The sequence below is a fragment of the Lacerta agilis genome, chromosome 17 (assembly GCF_009819535.1).
Source record: "Lacerta agilis isolate rLacAgi1 chromosome 17, rLacAgi1.pri, whole genome shotgun sequence".
NCBI lineage: Eukaryota > Metazoa > Chordata > Lepidosauria > Squamata > Lacertidae > Lacerta > Lacerta agilis.
The window spans coordinates 29,167,121-29,190,539 of NC_046328.1; the positions used below are offsets into that span (position 1 = coordinate 29,167,121).

General features: G+C 45.7%; 3 protein-coding genes and 1 non-coding gene across 4 annotated transcripts in view; 3 read left to right on the forward strand and 1 right to left on the reverse strand.

The window, feature by feature from the left end:
• Positions 1–1,744: 1,744 nt before the first annotated feature.
• On the reverse strand, positions 1,745–4,381 carry TRMT112 (tRNA methyltransferase subunit 11-2). Its single transcript, XM_033174587.1, has 4 exons — positions 4,210–4,381; positions 2,828–2,929; positions 2,150–2,242; positions 1,745–1,921 (listed from the first exon to the last, which is right to left on the reverse strand). Exons 1-4 carry the CDS (start codon positions 4,288–4,290, stop codon positions 1,820–1,822), a joined length of 378 nt encoding a protein of 125 aa, XP_033030478.1. The 5' UTR covers positions 4,291–4,381; the 3' UTR covers positions 1,745–1,819.
• Positions 4,382–5,555: 1,174 nt separating this feature from the next.
• PRDX5 (peroxiredoxin 5) lies at positions 5,556–14,517 on the forward strand. The gene is made up of 6 exons (XM_033174588.1): positions 5,556–5,780; positions 7,418–7,552; positions 8,431–8,562; positions 11,550–11,588; positions 13,031–13,095; positions 14,161–14,517. Exons 1-6 carry the CDS (start codon positions 5,628–5,630, stop codon positions 14,264–14,266), a joined length of 630 nt encoding a protein of 209 aa, XP_033030479.1. The 5' UTR covers positions 5,556–5,627; the 3' UTR covers positions 14,267–14,517.
• Positions 14,518–17,030: 2,513 nt separating this feature from the next.
• The window catches only part of CCDC88B (coiled-coil domain containing 88B), a 32,483-nt gene continuing 26,094 nt past the window's right edge, over positions 17,031–23,419 (forward strand). Inside the window, 3 exon segments of the mRNA XM_033136218.1 lie at positions 17,031–17,152; positions 18,228–18,367; positions 22,263–22,371. Coding sequence (XP_032992109.1) covers positions 17,093–17,152; positions 18,228–18,367; positions 22,263–22,371 — 309 coding nt within the window. The 5' untranslated portion in view covers positions 17,031–17,092.
• Positions 20,767–20,957, forward strand: LOC117039326. The gene has a single exon (XR_004425748.1). It is a non-coding gene; the product is annotated as a U2 spliceosomal RNA (small nuclear RNA).

A 23,419-nucleotide genomic window follows, 5' to 3' on the forward strand; every position in this document is an offset into this window, starting at 1 on the left:
CTGCTGTCTGCTGTTGTCTTCCTGCGTGTGTGTGTGAGATGAGGCCGGGGGGAAAACATTGGCATAGCCCAAGGGGGCAGGTGCGCCCTCTGGACCCACAAACACTGAAAAGCATTGAAAGTACTGAATTACCTGAGCTTCTGGTGCCCCCCCCCCAGCAGCAGCTAATGTATTTTTACCCGCGATTTCCCAAGAAACCTTGATTTCTTAAAAAAACTCAACAACTTCGGCTGCCCCCCCCCCCAAACAGAGCAATGTATGCTGTTAGGAAAAAAGTTAGCTGAGCTTGTCATCTAAATTACAAGCACCCCAGGAATGAATGAACGGCCTAAGAAACCATCCATAAGGTGGTCAAATGGGATAAACTAGCTGGAGGTCTTACAAACAACTCTGTTTACATCAGTGAAATATTGGAGGCTGTGACGCTGGGGCTTTCTGATATATAGTTCAGTTTTTCTTCCCAAAGACTTAAGAACATAAGAGGCAGCTTGTCCAGTCCAGCATCCTGTTCTCACACTGACTGGATAACACAATGGGATTCCCACAGTCAGGATCCGCCACACATGTGATTCCCCAGCAGCTGGTATTCAGAGGCCCATACTGCCTTCGACAGTGGAGGCAGAGCTTAGGATAGCCATTGATAATGTTCTCCACGAGAAATGATCTGTCTAATTCTTTTGTATAAGCCATGAAGGTAGGAGGTCATCGCAACATTTATTATTTATAAATCGCCACCTCCCTATCAGACTCTTGGAATTCTCCCTAGACTACATCCCTTCCTCGTCTTGCTGTGTAGCCTCCCTGAGTGATTGTGCCTGGCTGGAATGTGTCCTTGAACTCTGATAATCCATGCTTCTTACTTGCCTGGATGAAGAGATCTTTGTGCATTTGTAGAAATTTATGGAATCTCCTCCAATATCCCGCCTGCTTTTCCCCACCCACCACTGGCACATGTTCCAGCTGAAAGAGGCATGAGGTCCTTGGAGGGGTGGCCGAGTGTCAGTGTGGTCCTCAGATCAAAAAGGCTTTGCCATCTCGATGTCTGAATTCTCTGTAATAGTGACTGGAACTCTGGGAGGGTGAATGCACTTTCCCATCTAACCCCCTCAAATTTCAGGATGAGGAAATTCTATCTCCTGATAACTGAGGCAGACTCTGAGCGGTGATGGGATAGCACCACTTTGCCTGCTTGAACAAATGGCATCAGGCCACAGATGACTGAGCCACATACATCTGCAGGCCATAAATTACTCTGGAAAGCTGTCCTGATTTGCAAAGAACACCCTGCACATTCAACAAAAAACCTAGCACATCAGGGAGGGCTAGAGCCTTCCTGCTCCTGTTGCTGGGATAGCTTTTTACTTTTAAGGTGTGTTGTTTTTAAATAAACTGATATAGGAGTGCATTCAAAAATGGCATTCCCTGCCTGCAGTCTAAAATACCGCCATTCATTCTGGGACCTCGGAACTTTGCAAGCTCATTCCGTTGCACAGTTAAACCCACTCTGTATTCTTGGGGGAGGAAGAAGAGAAGCATCTGTTTAAAAACGGTGAAGAATAAGGCTGAGAAACGGGGAGATCAAGCAACTGCACAATGAGGGGCAATGACAAGACATCCACACAGTTAAATTGACACTCATCGCCGAGATTCAAGAACTTGCATTTATTTACATGCACATAAAAAGCAACCCAGTATTATATTCCGAGCATCTCCTTCCCCCAACAGAAAAATAAGGGTGCTAGGCTTTCCACAACAACATATCCCACCCACCCCTCACCCACAAGGCTTGCTTCTCAAAGCTCCATTGACACAAACCAGCTCATGTCTCCTCTTCGCTCAGCAACATGTTGGGTATCCCTTTAGTTATGGGAAACTCACGCCCAGTATCTGGGCATTTCAGCACACCTTCAACCACTTCCACCTGCACAAGAAGAAATATAAAAACAGCAGGTAAAGGGAACTGCACACCACTTTGGGAGTTGAAAACAGGAAGTGGCAAAGTGAAGAGAAAGAAGATAGGTGGAGATATCGGAGCACTGGAAAGCTGCTAGATTTTGTTCCTAGAAATTGAGGCTAGTGGTCACACTCTGCATTATGACAGGTTTCTGTGGGTTGGGGTGGGAAACAGGCAAAGAAGAGGTTCCCTTACCTCCATCAGCACATGATGGACTTTTCGAAGGAAATCCTCATTCTTCTCGAAGTCAGGGATGGGCTCAGGGGGCAGGTCTGATCGGTGACCCAACTGCAGGAGGGTGCAGAATATAACCGTTTGTGCCATTTTTACAACCTTCCACTATTCAAGGACCAGTTTTCTCTCTTTAACCACCAAATACTGGATATTTTACTCCACCCACAAGCTTCAGTCTGGCATTTGTCTGCTCAGGTGGTGGCAGAAGACAGGGTGGGCCCACCTCCACCAAGTCAGGGATGGAAAACTTTTCTGTCCTCCACAGGCAGTCTTGACTGGCTGCGGGGAACCTATATGCTCTTTTGCCTTAGATCTCCACCAGTCAAGTAACATACTTGAAAATCTGTGGTCTACTTCCCCTTCCTATGTCACTTGGTTCACTTGAAACATACAAGCTGTCCATTCCCCCAACTGTGCAGAAGTCTAAACACAAGTTTATTTATGCATACAACACCCTTCAGTTCATAAATTCCTAGGGCGGTTTACAGTAAATGAAGGAAATTGTGTGTGTGTGTACACACACACACATACAAAAATATAAATAGCAATTGACTGTAGGAAGGGTAAAAAGAGACTACACCTCTATAATTCTAGCCAGTCTCCCCCTACCCCTCAAAACATCCAGAGCCAATTACTCACACTCTCCGCTGCCTCTACCAAAGCTGCCCATTCCACCTTGGGTACCATCCGTGCTGTGAACTCCGGGTTGAAATCTACATTGTTCACCTTCACTTCTGTGGCCTGTTAGAGGGGGGAAAGGCTGATGGGAGAGCAGCATGGCTCAAAGAACAAGGGAACAAATATTTCCTCCCTTGCATTTCCCTAAGTGAAATAGGATTGCCGGAGGAGGGGGAGGAGGACAGAGAGCATGATATTGGAACAGGCATAGTGCACATGGTGCCATCTAGATTACTCGGACTACAACTCCCATCATCCCTTACCATGCTAGCAGAAGCTGATGGGAGTTGTAGTACAATGGCATCTGGAGAGCTCCACATCGGCCACCCCTGCAACAGAGCTTTATGTCACATGCAGTGTCGTAACAAGGGCATGACATGTGAAGTCCCAGGTATAGAATTCCATTTTGGCACTAAACTTACTAATGTTGCAAACCTATACCAACCTCTCTGGAAACAAACTCCATTGAGCTCAATGGGGTTATTTCCAAGCCAATACAGTTTACGTAGGACTGGGCTGTGGGCATATATGACAAAACTGATGTGTATTACTTCTGCACCACAAATCTACAACAATAATGGTCTGCAGATTTCTAACAATGTAAATAAAGAAATTTCAGCACATGAAATGTGCTATATAAATGAGAGTGGATGTAGTATTGTGGCTAAGAAACTGAACTGAACTAGAAAGCCACTAATTCACTTGTCACATAACTTGCAAGTGGCTTTAGGGGGAAGGTGTGTGTTTAAATAAATCAGAGTTTTAATATACACCATTTCCAAGGAGACTCTGTTTGATACCCCAGAAAGCCACTACCAGAGAGTTCAACAAAGTTAGATGGACCAACAATCTGACTTGATATAAGACAGCAATGCTATATTCCACATACTCCACCTTGAGCCACTTGGAGAAAAGGTAGGATAGAAACACAATAAAGAAAGAAACAAAGCTCAACCTTACAGCGTTGTTTTTCAACTAAATGATTGTTCATAGCAAGCACTATAGCAAGCTTCCTCAAACTCAGCCAGATGTTTTTGGCCTACAACTCCCATGATCCCTAGCTAGCAGGACCAATGGTCAGGGTTGATGGGAATTGTAGTCTCAAAACATCTGGAGGGCTGAGTTTGAGGAAGCCTGCACCATAAAGCAGATACAGTACTAAATACTGGTGATTGTTGTCAGCAACCATAAACACCAAATTCCAGTTAGGCAGCAAAAACAAAGTGGTGGGTGAGTGTGAAGAAGGGACCCTGGCTGTCAAGTCCCCACGTTATATATACTCCGCTCCCACCACCCAATTCTAGAGCAGAAAAGTGGGCGTGGCCTGAAGAAATCCCCATTACCTGGATACGAAGGGGGAATCCTCCACCAGGCTTCACTCCTCGCACGTGGGAGGTTAGCATGTTGTGCGTCAGGAGCTTCATGTTTTTAGGACAGCGGCCACCAAAGCAAGCGAAGGTAACATGTGCGTGCGTAATAAGCTTCGGACAACTTCCGGTTTGGTTGAAATGCCGGTTCTTCTCACCCACTTCCGGCGGTCTTTTATCACTTACTTCCTGCGACAATGCGCAACGGTCCTCCCGCGCGTATGGGAAACCTGACCTTCCCCCAGTCAGTTCCGGTTAATTTGTGTTCCCAACCACGTGGAGCTGTGGGTGGGGCAGCGTTTCTTTTCTAACCCGAGGTTGCTTGGAAATGTGTCAAATAGCCATATTGTTAAGTGTCTGTAAACAGCGCAATCGGTATACAAAAAAAGTGCACACTGTGCACATCATAGAACTGGCAGGCTTATTTGACAATACAAAGTAGCGAGGAGTGGCCTTATTACGCAACTCGAAAGCCAAAACGTTTGAAATTAGAATGCAAAGAAGCCCGAGCAAGCAAGCGCGATCCTACACGTGCTTACTCGGAAGTCACTTCCTCTGTCCAACAGCAACAGTGTTCTTATTCCAAGTAAGCACTGAACTGCGGTGCTTTGCAGCCTTGCAGATTACTCCTGTGTCTACTCGGGAAATAAATGCCGTTCAAACCTATGGGACACAACTCCCAAGTCAGGCCCTACTAAAATCACTGGGATTTACTTTGCGAGTAAAAACATGGAAATCTGTGCACGCAAGGATTGGCCTACTCCCAAATACGCGTGGCGTATAGAAAGTCTTACTCGGAAGTGAGCCACCCCACTAAACATCAATGTTGCTTACGCCCGAGAAAATGTACATAAAGACTGCAACCTGCTGCAGCCCATGCTTGTGCCACATTTACTCAGGAGTAGGTCCTACTGAGCTTCATGAGGTTTAATTCCGACTCGAGTGAGCAACATACGAGAGGGTTGCCTGCTGAGGCTACACGTGCTTCCTCGCGAGCAAATTTCCCACGGTGTTCAATAGGACGTACATAGGATTTCGATCTCTTTTAGGAAATAAATGCCCATATGTTCACATCCTGCAAAAGTAGGCTGCACGCCTATCTGTGAGTAAGTGCCACTGAAATCAGTGGGACTTATTTCTGAGTCGTCGTCTTCTTCTTTGGCGATCACTCGTAGCCGAGTAAGATTATTTTACACGGTCGTAGAACTGGGACAATCTGGCTGAGCCAATCGTGATAATTCCGAAGCATGCAAATGAGGATTCAAATTTTCCCACTAGCCCCCCTTGCGGTGGAATTAAAGAGCGGGCCTGGGTGCTTTGCGCCTGCACGTCTTGGAGGAGGAGAACTTCGAAGGGCCGGGGTTGCCGTAGCAGCTGTCACTCCCGCGATTTCCATGGCAACGGGGTGGAAAGGGGCGGAGGTGCTGGGTTGGCTGAGTCGCCGCTGGGGAGCAAGTCCAGGCTCCCCTCTTGGAAAGGGTTGGGCGGCAGCAGGGATCATTCAGCGGGCCTTTGCAACCGGAGCACCAGCCATGGCGGCCCTCAAGGTGAGACCTAGGAGAAGGGAGTCTGCAGAGAGAGAGAGAGAAAATACCCCTCTTCTCCAGAGCCCCTTGCAAAAGAGCGCCCCCTTCCAGCCCCATAGTAGCCAGGCAGCCCTATAGGGCATCTGCCCACCAGGGTCTGTGCAGAATATGCCCTCCTCCCGCAATGGACAAGGACAGCCCCACAGACACAGAGAACGGGCCAGCTTTGGAAGCCCCATTGGAAAAGAACAGCCCCAGCCCCATAGAATTCCATCTGGGGATCCGTGCAATAGAAAGCCCACCCCTCTCCTGCAAATGAACAGCCCGAGTGAGTACTGGGCTGTTTCACAGCTCTCCACAGTGCATCAGCTTTGGGGCCTATGCAATAGAAAGCATTTGCAGAAAAGTAGCCCCCGCCCCACGCCTGTGTAATAAACCCTGCTCCCATGCCAATGAACAGTCCCATAGAGAGTAGGACACTCCTCTGTCCTATAGAACGCCAGCACTGGAAGCCCCATTGCAAAAAGGAAAAAACCTCCGACCTCAGAGTAGTCTGGGATCTGTTTACTGGGGGGAGGGAACATGCTGCTTCACAGCTCCCTGCAGCCCACCAGCTCTGGAGTCTATGCTATCGAAAGCCTTTAGAAAAGAGTAACTCCTCAAGCCCCATAGAGCAAGCCCACTCACCCCCATGCAGAAGAACAGCTTCACTGAGGACAGATGGCTCCTGAGATCTCTAGTCCTTGGCCTCTGCAGTAACAAGCCCTAATGGGAAAGAGACACCCCAGCAAATTGGGTGCATCCCTGACCATGTAGAAAGGCAGGCCGCCCTTGATCTGTGGGGCTGCCCCGCCCAGTACAAGAGTGAATGTCAAACCAAGGAATGCAGTGGGAAAGAGCACAGCTGCTCCAGACATTAAGCCCACACTTAAGCCAATCAAATTCAATTCTTAAAGTTTTCTAGGGTTCCATCAGATAAAAATGGGACATGACTTTCTAGAACCTAGCTTTGGGTGAGAAGGGCAGTGGGAAAGCACCTAGCCCCATAGAACACAACCTTTAGGTTTCTTTTTATGCAATAATGGTCAGGAACGATGGGAACTTTAGTCCTTCAAAGATGAGAAAGGCTGAAGAGACATCTTATCTGAGATCCCTCTAACCTTCCCTTGCCTGCCCCATTTGAATACCAAACCTTGATCCATACGTAGCACATGTGCTTTACCACATACGTTTAAGGTTAGGGAACTGCAGGGAAACCCACATCCGTTAGGCCTGAATTCAGTTGATACCTCGGAGTCCCCACTACCAGAGCAAAATAGAAACATAGGAAGCTGCCTTATACCAAGTCAGACCTTTGGGTTTTGTCTACAATGACTGGCAGAAGCTCTCCAGAGTTTCAGGAAGGGGGGACATCACCAGCCTGACCTGGAGATGCAGAGAATTGAACCTGAAACCTTCTGCATGCAAAGCAGATGCTCCCCTACTGAGCAGCAGCTTTGTGCCCTCATTCCCCTTGATCAGGGTTTGGGTTACTTGTGGCCCTCAGAAGGTTGCCAACAAGGGAATGTGGCCCTCGGGCTGAGAAAGGTTTCCCCTCCTCCTGAATTAAGAGGACAGCGAGTCCTGTGGGCTTTACTGCTCTTTCCTCTCTCTGACAGGTTGGAGACAAGTTGCCCAGCGTGGAGGTCTACGAGGGTGACCCTGGCAACAAGGTGAATGTGGCGAGCCTCTTCACAGGCAAGAAGGGGATCTTGTTTGGGGTGCCTGGTGCGTTCACTCCAGGTTGTTCAAAAGTGAGTAAGACCTGGGTGTGTCCATCTCTCCGCACACCCCTCCAGCCCAGTCCCAACCTTTTTCTTTAATTTTTCTTTATTAATTCTGCAAATCATAATTAATGCACCTTTATTAAGGCTACAGATCATAAATAACAAAAAAACATGAACGAAATCCCCAGAATGACAATAATGGTAAGAAAAACAAACAAATGAAATACAAAAACAAAAGTTAGCGTTTAGTCTGATTCTTCTGCCCTCTCCATATCATGCAGCATAAGGTTCCCAGGATACTTGGCACTGATCTTCTATGTCAAGCCTTTTATCTGTTGAGAATTCCATTAACTGGCAAGCCTAGCTGGTGTATTTGGGGCCTCACCCATCCCAGTCTTTGAATCCAAATTTGATGGTACATTGGCAAGAGCTGTAGGAAAGCCAGAACGACAAGAAATCTTTTGTAAACCGCCCTGGGGCCCTCTGGATGAAGGATGGTTTTTATAAAAAAAAAGAATTAAGTAAAAAATCTTAGCATTCAAACTGATGCTGTCATTGTGGTCAGATATGACCCATGAGAACCATGGCTGGGAAGCTGGCCTGGCTCAGGCTAAGAATTGGGAGTGGCGTCTAGTAAGAATGGTGTGTTCTCAGCCTAGGAACTTCTGGCCTGAACACCTACATCAGGGATGGGGAACATGCGTCCTCCAGATGAGTAGACTCCCAACTCCCATCAGACCTAGGCAGCATGGCCAACCATCAATCCAACAATATCTGAAAAGATGCAGGCTCCCCATCCGTGGTTCTGCTTTCTGCTATTCTTATTCCCCTGTTCCCTTTATGGACTACCCCATGAAAGTATCTGATAGTTTGTTCTTCCCTGTTGCACCCACACCCTGACACAGACCCACCTCCCAGGCTACGTGGAGAAGGCAGGACAGCTGAAGGGCAAAGGAGTGGAGGTCATCGCCTGCTTGTCTGTCAATGACGTCTTCGTCATGAGTGAGTGGGGAAAGGCTCACAAAGCCGAAGGAAAGGTAATGGGAAAGTCACACTTTTTAAAACAGTCAAGTTTCTAGTCCTTATGGTCTCTGTCTGTCTCTTGCTCCCTGTCTGAAATCCTGGAGAGCCACTGCCAGTCAACGGGTTTGCCATTTGGGCAACTGCATATAAATTTAAAAAATATTATTGCTAGTAGTAGTAGTAGTAGTCTGCCCTTCACCCAAATGACCCAGTAGATTACAACAATTTATAATATTGAGCTACAGGGACCAAACACAGCTTCCTATCTGCTCCTAAAGACTCTTTGTGCAGGGAAAGTAGTGAGTTAAATGCTTCGCTCTCATCCCCTGCTCTCTCAGTCCCACTAGAACAGTACAAACCCAAATAAGAACAGAGGCAATGCCCCAATGGGGACAGAAAATGCTCTCTCTGCTGCTTCTGTGATTCTCCCAGGCCTGGCTTGTGTCTCCAGATAGGCAAAGGTTCCTCGTTAAGCAAATCACCTCTTCAAAATCCAGGTATGTTAATGAATTTAGATAGCGGAAGAGAGAGGAGGATAAAAAGTTAAGAGGGCCAGAGGGAATTCTTCCTATACTTGTAGTGGCAGAGGGAGGTGGATTGCTGCAAACTAATCTGGAAGTGTTTTGTTTTTTTAAAAAAAAACATATGGCAGGAACCATGAGACGGAGTAACAGCCATCAGCTTGGATTAGGCAAATTCCTGGAGTAGAAGGCTACCAGTAGCTACTAGCCAAGGCGGCTGTTCTCCCTGCACTGTCATAGGCAGTCTGCCTCTGAATACTAGCTACTGGGAATTGCAAGGGGGGAGAATTGCCATTGCACTCAGGTCTTGCTTGCAGGCTTCCCATTGCAGGGGTCTCCACTGCGAGGACAGAGGGCTGGACTGCACAGGCCGTTGGGCTGTCCAAGGTCTCTTTGTATATTCTTTAGAGTGGCTTATGTACAATTGATTAAAACAAGATGCTCCCTGCCCTCAGGCTTACAATCTAAAAAAACAAAAGCAAACAAAAGACACCCAAGGGGAAAGTGCCAGTGAGGGAGAGGTGGGGGAACTGAACTTGGGTACCAATTCTTAGAGGGACGTGGGGGGCGCTGTGGGTTAAACCACAGAGCCTAGGGCACAGAAGGTCGGCGGTTTGAATCCCCGCAATGGGGTGAGCTCCTGTTGCTCAGTCCCAGCTCCTGCCCACCTAGCAGTTCGAAAGCACGTCAATGTGCAAGTAGATAAATAGGTACCACTCCGGCAGGAAGATAAACGGCGTTTCCGTGCACTGCTCTGGTTCGCCAGAAGCGGTTTTGTCATGCTGGCCATTACCCGGAAGCTGTATGCCGGCTCCCTTGGCCAGTAATGTGAGATGAGCACCGCAACCCCAGAGTCGGACACGACTGGACCTAATGGTCAGGGGTCCCTTTACCTTTACCTTTACCAATTCTTAGAACACAGGCCACAGATTATTTAGAGCCAAAGGCCAAGGCCTACCAGAAAAGAAATATTCTTGTCTGGCTCCTAAAGCTATGTGATTACAGCAGCAGACAAGCTTCCCCAGCGAGAGCATTCCTCAAGCAGGGAGTCACCTACATAATAATAGTTTCCTTTTGTTGTTGTATTAATAAATTTCGCTTGTTTTATAAAAGAATGGCAAGCGGGGTTTAAATGAACACAGGAATCTGCTTTCTGCTGAGTCACGCCATTAGTCCATCTAGCCCAGCATTGTCGTATCTATTATTTAACAAAATTTACATAACGCTCAATTAAAAAAAAAAACTACACAAAGATTTAATTGGTTCACAAAAATACACCATCCATACTGACTGGCAGTGACTGTCCAGAGAGTTTCTTCCAGCTTTATCTGGAGATGCCACAGGTGATTGAACTTGGGACCTTCTGCATGCAAAGCTATGGCCTTAGGCTGCAAAAAAAAGTCAGAGCTGTTTTCTGTATTCACCCTCAACTATCTGAAATTTAGGGGAAATGCTGGCTGACAGGCCCAGACAAATACACAGATCTTTCTCTTCATTCTCTCTCTCTCTCTCTCTCTCTTTTAAAAAAGCTTATTTTCCTGTTAATTTGGCTTTAGGTGTATTTGTTTAATGGGCATGGTAGAAGTGGGAGGATGGCTGAGCGAGGCTGTCTGGAGGGGGTGGGAAGACACCGAGATCCTGGCCTCAGCAAAGCAGCACATGCGTCTCTCCTAGAAGTGCTTTCTGCTCTGTCCTCCAGGCGCACTGTACTGGCAAGACTTGCTTGTGTAACTCTGGGAACGGCTGTTTCGTTTGGTTATGCAACAGCTGGCTTGCAACAGAGAGTGTTCCTTTTCAGAACTGCCTTGCAGGATCTGACCAAAGTCCTTCTGTTCTGGTCTTGCGTAAAGGAGAAAGACTGTAGATTTGTGGCAGAGCATATCTGCATTGCAAGCAGGACATCCCAGGTTCAATCCCCAGCATCTCCAGGCAGGGCTCAGGGAGAGACTCCTGCTTAAAAAGGTGGAAAGCTGTTGCCGGTCAATGTTAAAAGTACAGTTCGGGCATCCCCTCCCCATTGTTTTCTTTGCAAGGGGAGCAAAGGGGAATTCTGCCCCAGACAGAAGCAGAAAAGTCTGCATCTAATAGTGAAAATAACATAAGGAAAGCATAATATATGGGGAAATATACTTTGCGGACATGTATATGTTGGGCAAATCTGAATACAAAGAGACATATGTATTAGGAGAAATTAATATGCCGATGCATTCTAATGAGAGCTTAAATTTAAAAAAATCTCAAACGGATGTGAAAATGTAGAGAACTGAACTTGAGATTGGGGAAATGAGAGAAACTGAAATTCACAGATCAGCCTAGAGGCACAGTCCTCCCATTCAAATGGCAGCAGTTATTAAACTTTTGTAACAAATTCCTTTTAAAGGTTCGTGCTTCTTGGACATCACTGCTGAGCCTGCAGCAGTTATGCCTGTTTGAATAGCAGTGGTCCCCTTAAATGTTTGTGTTTTGTTTTCTCTCCTCAGGTCCGGATGTTGGCTGATCCCACAGGAGCATTTGGGAAGGTACTGAAATCTCTTGTTGTAGGGCAGAGCTGGGGAAACCTTATTCCAGCTCTTTGTCCCCCACCTCCACAATTCAACTTTACAGGTGGGCAGGGGGCCACCCACCAGACAATCATCTGACGTCATGTTGAGATCAGGTGACTGACAGGCTCTTCAGCTGACCTATCAAAGTTGGCCTGTGGGGGGGTAGGGGTGGAGGTGTCTGCTTCAACACTGCGCACTCCCTGCTGATGAACAGGAGGGTGTGGTTTGATGAAATGTCCTCAAGAGCCCCTGTTGCAGAGTATCAAGGTAGGCTTTCTGTCCTCCTTGCTGCCCCGAAACACACATCTAGGATCTCTGGGTTGAAGGATCCTGAGCAGCACAGCTGGAGAAGACCCTCTCCCTGTCTGAGACCCCAAAGAGCCACTTCATATACCTCCATACGGCTGTCAGTTTGACACTTAAAGGTGGTTTATTTATTTATTTGCATAGATTGGTCCTATGTCCATAGCCACTTCAGAAAGAACATGTGTACTAGGTCTCCACCCCTAAGGGACCACGGTCTACAATGAACGTAGAGAAACAACAGAGCAAGTTAGGAGGTGAAGGCATGAGCAGGAAGCAGGCCTGATGCCAGCAGTTGCTCAGCAAGGCCAGGTACTGGCCAAGTGCCCCAGAGGCTCGGAAAGACCCCTCGCCTATGCAGCCCAGCTGCTCCATCTTTACCACCATCCTTACTCTGCCCCAGGCAACTGAGGCTGATGGGAGACAAGAGTCTAGTGACATCTGAAGGGAACCCAGTTGCACAAGGCTGCAATAAAGTATCATGTGGGGCCATGAGGGAGCTAGGGACGTTTTTCAGCCTGAGGGCCACATTCCCCTTTAAGCAACCATCCAGGGGCCACATGCCAGTGCTGCCTGGGGGAAGAGCAAGACTTGTAAATTGTAAGTAGGTTAGTTTACACACACACAACCTCTCCCTATCCTCCATCCAGGCAAGCAAGAACCGTAATTGGATATTTCAGTGACACATTCCAGCCAGGCCAAAAACACTCAAGGAGGGTGCAAATCGGGACCAGTGAGGGGTGTTACCTGGGGGAGAGTCCTGAGGATCAGAACAAGAGGTCTGGAGAACCACAATAGACCCCTTTATCTGAGGTTCCTCCATCTAGAGGCTAAGGGAAAGATCCAAAGGCTCCTGAGAAGATTTTTTTTTTAGGGGGTCAACTGGAGGTGTTTGGGAAGCAGATCCTGGCAATAAGGAGTAGCGAGGGAAAATAGGCCAGAGTCAATCCAGGAAACAGGAGTCCATTTGACAGCTGAGAGTGGCAGTATTTAATGATGCCTGCAAAACATGGACCCCTGGGTGTCAGGTTTTTGTTTTTTTATAACAGGGCCAGTATGCATCTCCCTTCTTCTCTCCTCTAAGTTCCCACCCAATTGTTTCCCCTTTCACACAGGCTACAAACCTGTTGCTGGACAAAGAGCCACTCCGGGAACTTTTTGGGACCCAACGATCCAAACGGTAAAGGGAACTGGGGGTTGGGGGGTAGGAGAGGCAGAACTTTAAGACCTGGATGGCAGAAGGGCAAAAGAACAAAGAGCCAGCCTCTGCCTTTCTCCAAACTGCTGCACATCTTCTCTTGGGGGGTGGGAAGAAATTCATTTCAGTTACGTTTAAAGCCAAAGCAAATCCCCGCTTTCCAAAACAGACTGAGAATTGAGAACCAAAACACAGCCCTGCTTTGAAATTTGCATGCATCTCAATTTTGTGACACAGTTCTCCAACCAAAAGATGTTTACAAAAATGTGCACATTAGGGGGAAATGTGCATAATTGAATACATTAATAGAACCATAGAATGGTAGCATTGTAATGGACTCTTTAAGAGTCATCTAGTCCAACCCCCTGCCATGCAGGAATCACAGCTAAAGAATCCCTGATAGATTGCCATCCAATCTCTTTTTTAAAAAAATTTGTATGTGCAGAATTGCTTGCAAAAAAATGTGGAGCTTAGTCAAAACTGTATAAAAAATGCTGTTTCTTAGGATAAAATTAGCACTAAAATGCTGAAGAATTTTATCAGGTTTAAATATATATGTAGCAAATTGCCTCAGAAATGTGAAAACTGAATATAAAATGACTGGAAAAATGAGAAACCGAGAACACCAAAATTGACATATCCACTCTGGAGAGCTTGGCTGTTAGAACTGCTCAGGTGGTTGCAGCTCTGCCTGTTTTTGAAAGCACTGTTTTGGAGTTGAAGCGCCTACACTTTGGAACTCCCTGCCCTTTGATATTAGGCAGGTTCATTTCCTGCATCATTTTTGGGCCTGCTTGGGAATTTTAGCTCTCTGAGGGGAATAGGGGCCCCGGCGCCTTTGACAAACTACAGTTCACAAGGTTCTTTGGGGGAAGCCATGGCTGTTTTAAAGTGGCCTGACACTGCTTTTAAACTAGTATAGTGCAGATGGGGCCCAGCTTCCTTCTTAAGTCACCACTGATAACTCTCTCCTCATCCAGCTGTAAAAAACTAAACTTTTCCTTGTCCTGAGCCGGGTGTGTCTTCCTTCTCTGTCTCCCCCTACAGGTTCTCTTTGGTAGTCGAAGATGGTGTGGTGAAGGCCCTAAACATAGAAGAGGATGGCACAGGCCTCACCTGCAGTTTGGCCAGCAACATCCTATCTCAGCTCTGAGACCTGGGACATCGTGGCTGTAAACCCATATCCTAAACCCTGACAGCAAGAGACGCACAAAACCACCCACCCTCACCTGGTTCTTAGTATGCAGAAGGGATGGTGGGCTGATTTATTTCCCCCTCACAGCTTCTAGGATTTGGCCTTTACAAGGGCAGGGATATGTATGTAGCTGCTTTGAATCCCTTCTCTGTCTTGACTCCGTTATCTTGGACGATGTTACCTGAAATAAAAATTATACTGGATTTCTCTATTGTGGTTTTCTGTTAACTGAGGGTTCACCCATGCCAAGATGGCATTCAGTTGCTTATTGCTATTATTGTTTTTGTCCTGTTGTTGTTGTTGTTGTTGTTGTTGTTGTTGTTGTTGTTGTTGTTGTTACCGTTGAATTATTAATCGTCTTCTAAAGCACCGTCTCAAGGTGATTTACACATAATTTAAACCAGTTTAAAATGCAAAAAAACAAACAAACACTAAAACATTTAAAGCAACACTAAAACCCTAACGGAGGTGGATGCTTGTGGAAAAGACTTATTTATCCAGTTGGGGGGGAAGCCTCTAAACAGTCAGTTTCACCCGAAGAATCCTGGGAACTGTAGGTTTGTTGAGCATGTTAGGAGTTGTGAAGAAACCACTCAGAGAGCTACTATTCACAGCACCCTTAACAAACTACAGTTCCCAGGATTCTTTGGGGGAAGCCATAGCTGTTAAAGTGGTATAAGAATGCTTTAAAGGTATGGTGGCTGGGGGAAAACAGTCAAATGGACAGGAAATAATAAATAAAATAAATAAAAATTACATTCACAGTGGTACCTCAGTTTACAAACTTAATCCATTCTGGAAGTCTGTTCTTAAACCGAAACCGTTCTTAAACCGAGGCGCGCTTTCCCTAATGAGGCCTTCCACCGTTCGACTTCCATTCGTAGACCGAGGTAAAGTTCACAAACTAGGACACTACATCCAGTTTTGCGGAGTTCATAAATAGGGCTGTTCTTAAACCGAGGTACCACTGTGTATATAAATCACCTTGGGGCAGTTGTTCAGGAGGTGATTAATAAGTTGATGGTAATTGCACAAAATGGCTGCTGCATCTAAAAGCAGTAAAAGACAGGAACCAAAATGGGACAGGCATGCTTCCCCTCATTTTGGCCCCTGTGGATTTCTGAGGGGAGGTATTCTTTGGGACCTTTTGCAGGTGCCATAGCTGCTGGTGGGCCCCCAGGCACCTGTGGGCGCTGGGTTGTCATCCTCTGATTATGTATGAGTGGAAGCTATTTTGCTGCCACAGGAACAAAAGGCACCACTTTTTCCATGTCCAAAGATGCTTTTCCAGCCCTTCTGAAACTAAAGATGGGTTCATAGTTTCCCCAACGTGTCACTAGCTCAATCTGAAGCAGAAGCTAAAAAAAAAAAAAAAAGGTTTCCTCACAAGAGATTTATTTTTAGCTGAGTCTCTCTTAAGAGAGTAGACTGAAGAGGCCTGTGGATGAAGCAATCTTTCGTATTTTTCTCGGGCGCTAATTCTCACACTAAAGTTTGCCACAAATTCTGTTTCCTATCGTGGCCAGCTGCTGCCCCTGACTGCGTCATGTCCCAACAGAGTCTGCTTTCAGCACCCAATGCATTTTTCTGTTTTGCTTCATCTTGTGTCTAATCACAAAATTGGAATTGCAATTGATTGGTGCTGGCCTGCAACAGGGCCTTCTTGGTAGTAGTACCCCATTTGCGGAATGCCCTGTCTGGTGAGCTACAACTGCCAGAGGGGTGTAATCACCAACCCTTCTTCCTAGGGAATTTTATGAATTGCAGCGCTGTGTTAAGGGGAATATGGCTCTTCAAACAACTCTCAGCACCCTTAACAAACTACAGTTCTCGGGATTCTTTGGTGGAAGCCATGACCATATAAAGTGGTATAATTGTGCTGTGAATGTGGCCACAGTGGTCAAGGGGCTGGAATCTTTTCCAACCCAAGGGCTGCCTTCCCCTCTGGGCAACCTCCCAAGGGCCACATGCTAGTTGTGGGTGGGGGTAGAGGCAAGTGGGCGTGGAGCCATTAATATAAAAATTGTAACTCTGAACCACAGGCTAGTTGTGGTCTACACACTCGCCTACCCTTTTCTCTCAATCAGGCCAGCAAGAGGCAGGATCAGGGTTCAAGAACACATTCCAGCCAGGCAAAAACACTCGGCAGGGCCAGTGAGGGGTACGGCCACGGGATGTGGTCTGAGGAGAGCCCTGAGAGGCCACATTTGGCCCCCGAACCTGAAGGTCTTTGCCCTTGATGTGTCAGGACAGGAGTCAGTGGAGCTTCCTGCCTCGTGGTCCCATCGCCTCGAAGCCTGGCTCACTATTAGGATTCCAGCATAGCGGATGTGCGAAAGGCAGGCCTCTTCCACCAACCGACAGTTCGGACCACAAACCTGACAGGCCACCTTGAGGTGGCGACAGATGACTTCTTCCCTCTCCGTTCTTCCATTGCCACCTCTCGAGTGTGGTTTTTCTGCAGCGAGAACGGGAAATGAAGTCAGCTTTGCCCTCTCCTGCAAAGCAAGCCTGCGATGTCTCACTCAGGCTGGTGCGCTGAGCATTGGAAATCTTTCGTCGAGGACATGTTTCGTATTGGCGGCTTCCTGCGTGGCGGAAATTAAGAAATCAGTCCCTTCATCCTATGTGGCTTCCTTTCTTGCTTCCCTCCCTCCACCCCCCACCCACCGATCAGTCTCATCAGCCCAAGATTACGGAAGGAAGTTTAAGCTTTCAGCGCATAGCACAGAACAGAAGGCGCAACCAACACCCACAAGGAGAGGGCGCCCCTTTGATGGCACCATGGATGGAGATGTCACTGAGATGCTGGAAGATTTTGTCTCGGGGCCGCTGGTCACCTGGGTGAGCATCGGGGGGGGGGCAGGAAGTTTAGACGAGGGGGTGTTGTTCTTCTGGGTTCCCCTAAATAAGGGCTTTATATCCTTGGTTTTGAAGTCATGCTGAGCCTGGGAGTTTTGGCAATATGTCGCCTGATACCAGTGGTCTGCTGCATAATTTTATGGCAAGTTGGGCAGATAGACTATTTGTTTTTGTCTGTGTGTACGTATGTGTGCACACACACACACATAATTGGTACACACATACCGAGCAGAAAACACTTTGACCCTGGTTTCCAACCTGGTAGAACAAGGATTTTGGGAAGCTTTATTTCTGAACCCACCTAATATTAAGCTTCGTGAATGCATTTAAGTAAATGTAGACTTGTTAAATTGGGGTTATTTACCGGTACTGTACTTGGTAATGTGTAGGCCTATTGCTTCACTTCCTTTGAAATGTGGTAAGCCATGGGGGCCTGGTGGTTTGTTCTGCTGAACTGGGCACTGGACTTAAGAACATATGAAAAGCCTTCCAGCCAGATCACAGACCCTCCAAGTGTCCCTATTTTCCAGGGATAGTTCCAGATTTACGGAAGTTTCTGGTTTGATCCTGGAACGTCCCACTTTTCCTTTTCATCGGACAAATGTTGGAGGGTGTGGACTTGTGCGACCCCCAAGTCAAGGAGATAAGTAACTATATGTACAACATTTAGAAGACATCTGAAGGCAGCCCTTTATATGGAAGTTTTTTCAATGTTTAATGTTTTACTATGTTTTTATATACAGTATGTTGGAAGCCGCTCAGAGTGGCTGGAGCACCCCAGACAGATACAGGTATTATTATTCCAGTTACAGGTGGGTAGCCGTGTTGGTCTGCCATAGTCGAAACAAAATAGGAAACAAAATAGGAAATTCTTTCCAGTAGCACCTTAGAGACCAACTGAGTTTGTTCTTGGTATGAGCTTGGTATGAGGTATTATTATTATTATTGAATAGGACATGCCTATTTTCATCGGAGAAATGTTGGAGGATATGAAAGTGAGGATTAGATAGGTTCACCTATAAATGTGAACTGAATCAAATTTCTCTTCTCCCTACAGGTGCAAACCTTGGAGACTCTGACTTACTCGAGATCTGGTCAGCCCCCTTCCCCCCATAGGAAGAAGAGACATGAGGGAGCACAAGAATATTTCATCAAGCTGGTCAGTGGGGACACCCTCATCCATATCATGGAGATAATGTGAGTCATAGTGTACTGAGCGGATCACTGGGGCACCTCCAGAGTGTCAGTATTTTCTGGGAGGGATTCAAGTGAGAGACGGTGTGGTGCAGTGGTTAGAGTAATAACAACTGGGAGACCAGAATATAAACCACCCACTGGGTGACCTTGGGCCAGTCACTATCTCTTACCCTGACTTACCTCCCAATATTGTTATTGTTATGAGGATAAAATGGAGAGATGGATTGGAGAACCATATATGACACCTTGAGCTCCTCAGAGGAAAAGTGAGATACAAACATAACAGTAGCAATAATGAGAAGCAGATACAGTACTGAGAAATTTAGGTTTGCACAATTTAATTCACAATGTTCTGATGTCCTGTAACAACATATTGTGTGTGTGTGTGAGAGAGAGAGAGAGAGAAAGAGAGAGAGAGAGAGAGAGAGAGAGAGAGAGAGATGGGGAAATGCACTGTGGGATGGATTAATGCACATGCAAACGGTGTGCAAGCAAATCAGGATGACATCAGAATGAATGCTCATTGCTATATAACCACTTTGCAAGCAAATCAGAACAAATGCATTTATATTATATTATATTATATTATATTAGCAGTGAGGTCATCCCCGCATTGTGTTTGAAGCTGCATTTACACGGGATTGTTCACGCTGTTGTTCACAGGGTGGGGGCAGGGATGTCTTCACCTGATATGCCACAGATTCCCCATTGTTGATACATAGTGTAGTTAAATGGAACCTCCTATTCAGAGGTAGCATGGCACTGGATACCAGTGGTTGGGGGGGGGGCAAGCAGGAAAGTCTGCATCTGGATAGCCACTGACAGTACAGAACATCAGGCTTGATGGACTTAAGGGGAATCCTTAAATTATTATGTGCACTGAAAATTTGCCCAGGGAAGTAAACACTCTTTCAATTGCTTAGGTATGATTAAGTTAATAGATTTCTTAAGTTTTCTTGTTTTTTTTGGGTGGCTCCCAGAATTTATATCCCCTGCAACCCAGTAACTGTATATGAAAGCTAATTATCGGATTAAATCCTGCTCAGATTATTTTTTATTATTATTAAATTGAAGACATCAGGTTGTTTTGGATGCTTTTAATATTATTAATAAAAGGACAACAATAATTAAAGTAGACATTCAGAAGTAATATGTCCATGGAACTGTATGCCAAAATTAATTCGGGAGTCTTTGACATGTCACAAGCCTCCTTTTTGTTACAGTTGCAACCAATTGACCAGCCAACCAGGTTCTAATTAGGGATGGAGGAGAAATTTAACTCCCTGCACATTTAATGCTGAATCTATCAAATCTACACTCTCCAAAACAATATGCAAACCAAAATGTGGGGAGAATTGTATTAAAATGCTGATGAATTTTCCTTAGGATTTTAAAAAAAAAAAACCAAACATTTGCAAATTGTTGCAAAACGTGGAAAACTGAATTTAAGATTCAAAAAATGAGAAACCTGGGGAACCGAAATTGACAGAAGCTTCCATCCCAATCTCAAAAAGTGTATCTGAAGAAGTGTGCATGCACACGAAAGCTCATACCAAGAACAAACTTAGTTGGTCTCTAAGGTGCTACTGGAAGGATTTTTTTTTTATTTTATATCTAGTTTTAATCTCAGATATAGTTGTGGTTCATTTCAACATGCTTGAAGCATGTTAATTTGCAAATAGAGATATTTCCAATGCATTCTATTAAGGAAAATCAATAAAAAGAAAAAAAGATCGTATGAATCATTCAGGGTTCACCTGCATATTTCATGCTCACATCAAAGCTGAAAGGGCAGAAGCAAGTACATCTTCAGGTAAACTAAAAGAATCTGGGTCTACTGGCCAATCGTTTCAAAGCGTCTATGAAACTAGATAAGATTTTCTGCAGTCGTGGCACACCAGGAATTTCTTTTTCAGCATTTCAGTGTTTCGCAGGGAACATTTTTTCCTGCAAACAATCCTCTGCTAACGAGCACGGATGTTAATGTCAGCAGGAAAGTTCAGCTTGTACAGCTGTGTTTTTGCAGGATGCTCTCAAGAGAACAGAATCAAAGGGAAACTTTTGGGACCTCTGCTGGCACGTAGCGAGTTAACGTCGCAGCGCATGGCGGGTAAATGGGCGGGTTTATGCAGATTTAGCACCAATGGCCATCAGAGCAACCAGGCAGACGGCTGAGAAATTGACAAGATCAACAAAATCCACTATTTTTGAGATTAAACTGTCCATCCAGAGGCTGCTTAGCTGGACAACAGAAGCAGAAGCGTTGTCCGAGTGCATTTGTGAAATTGGAAATGGTGCTGAGTCCAATGGGGCAGTGAGCGCTTTGCAACACCACTTGCCCTCCGACAGCTCAAAATCCGTCCAGAAAGGAGACCCGCGTAATTTTTGGTGTGTTTGGTATCGCTTCTCGGCCTTTTGGCTAAGATCAAGTGTAGTATCTGTTCTTATCAGTTTAATATCTGATATGTCCTCTATTTGAGGACTATATATTAAATGGATTTTTGGAGCTGGGAGATGGAATAGGGGCTTGCTCCGTCCACTCCATGCATCGACCTGGTATTGCAGTACCTCCAGGAACGGTGCACCTCCCTTTGGGGGGAATATTGCTGGTTCAAAAAATAGACAAGACTTCATAGTATCTTTCACATGTTACAATTTTACAGTAAGACCTTACCATAACTGTCCCAACAAAGGATTCTGTGTGTAAGTGGTTTGATTCCACTCTCATTTACTGTAAAATGTTTGAAGAAGGTTGGAAAATGTTTATTGAATACAGGGAAAATGTACAGCTGAAAATGCGACAGATAAATTCAACAATGTGAATAAGTTTTGATGGATGTAATAATAGAAAACTGAATGGCATAGGATATGCCAAATATGTCAAATATGCAGGGATGCAATATATGTAAATATATATTATGTAATATATGTAAAAGGGATGCTGGTGGCACTGCGACTGGACCTAATGGTCAGGGGTCCCTTTACCTTTACCTTTAATATATGTAAAATGAACCACAGAAATAGAAGAAGGAAACTCAATGATATCTGAAGTATGTAAAATGCTTATCTGAAATTGTAAAACAGAAAATTTAATAAAATCACATTAAATAATAATAAAAAACCCAAAACTTTAATTTATGAAATATGCTCTTTCCAAAACAACAGGAAAACTGAAACACACCCACTCTTCAAAATTCACACTTATAGGAAATGTTCTCTGCAGCTCTCTGACCCGCCAATGTTTACAAAAATGCCTTCGTTTGGGGAAAGTGTGCGTGAAAATGAACACACAGCTTAAAATGACGTACAAAAATGCCTTATATCAGGAGAATTTGCTTGCAAAAATGTATACTGTACTAGTCCAAACTGCATCCAAAACCCCTACATCAGCTTGGGATTGCACCTCCCCTCTGGCGGAGAATACTTTTGGTTCAGAATAACAAATGAAACAAGTAGCATAATGTACTGCTTTGGAATGTTTTACTGTATTTACAAATCCTAACCAGCCAGGCTCTGTTTCCAAAATGTTGCAATCACCTCTTCTCACACTCCACTGCACCTCCACTGCTCATCTATCTATCTATCTATCTATCTATCTATCTATATCTATTTGTTGTGATTCTGCAACCCATGGTTAGCCCTTTGAGGCATACACTACAGTTCCCATTATATGTTAGTGATTCCCAGATCATCCTGGTAGAATTACAGTTCCCAAAATCTATTGTGGAGTGAGATAACTTGCTGAACCAGTCTGTTGTATAACTGTTCCCTGTTTAAACTTGGCTAGGCCAGTAAAACGATTGTATATTTTCTCAGCTGCTGGTAGAGAGATAAATCTTTGGGGACAGGATTTCCCTCCACTCATTCTTCCAGTGTGCCTGGTTACCTTTCCTAGAGACCTGACTCCTGGGGGAGCGCAACCTCCGTGGAGTGAGCAAAACGACGAGGCACACAGCTTGCAAATGCTCCAGGGCCTTCTGCAGCGGCTGCGCAGGTTCTACCAGGTGAGTAGGATTTAACACACATTGGATCTGAACCCATGGCTTCTGCTCTGGTGTCCCCACATGTTCCTGACACAACCCATGTCACAAAAAGGCTGGAAACTGATTGGGGTTTCAGTGCTTTATAAAATAATTGTTCTAATATGTTGTTGTTATAGTATTTTAATAGAAGCAGCAATGTTCGGTGTATGGATTATGTCGTTATATAGTTTGGTCACTAACAGAGCGAAACCAACCAACCACCAGGATGAGAGAGTATGGATTTAGCACAACTTGAGCTTTCCCGGCTGAGCTGTGGCTTAGCCAGGGGTAAAAAGCTAAAGGAACCACTGACAGTTAAGTCCAGTCACGGACAACTCTAGGGTTGCGGCGCTCATCTCACTTTACTGGCCGAGGAAGCCAGCGTTTGTCCACAGACAGCTTCCGGGTCATGTGGCAGCATGGCTAAGCCGCTTCTGGCGAAACCAGAGCAGCGCACAGAAATGCTGTTTACCTTCCCGCCAGAGCGGTATCTATTTATCTACTTGCACTTTGACGTGCTTTTGAACTGCTAGGTTGGCAGGAGCAGGGACCGAGCAACGGGAGCTACACTGATGTAAATCCCTCACCCCAGCTGAGCCAGATATATGCCACTGTATGTCCTTCACACCAATTTAGCCAGGGCTAAACTGGTGTAATTTGAGGACATATTCACACCATACATTTGCGCTATGAAACCACCTTAAACATTCGTGGCTTCTCCCAAAGAACTATGGGAGCTGTGATTTCTTCAATGTGATTAGAAATTCCCGGAATTCCCTGGGAAGATGGATTGACTGTTAAAACCACTCTGAAAATTGTAGCTCTATAAGAGGAAGTGGGCGGGGGTGTCTCCTAACAACTCTCAGCACTCTCTCTAAGGAGCTCAAGGTGACATACATGCTTCTCTCTCCCCCCCCCCCCATTTCACAGACACAACAACCCTGCGAGGTAGGTTAGGCCTAGAGGCAGTGACAGGCCCGAAGTCACCCAGTGAGCTTCATGGCCAAGTGGGGATTTGAACCCTGGTCTC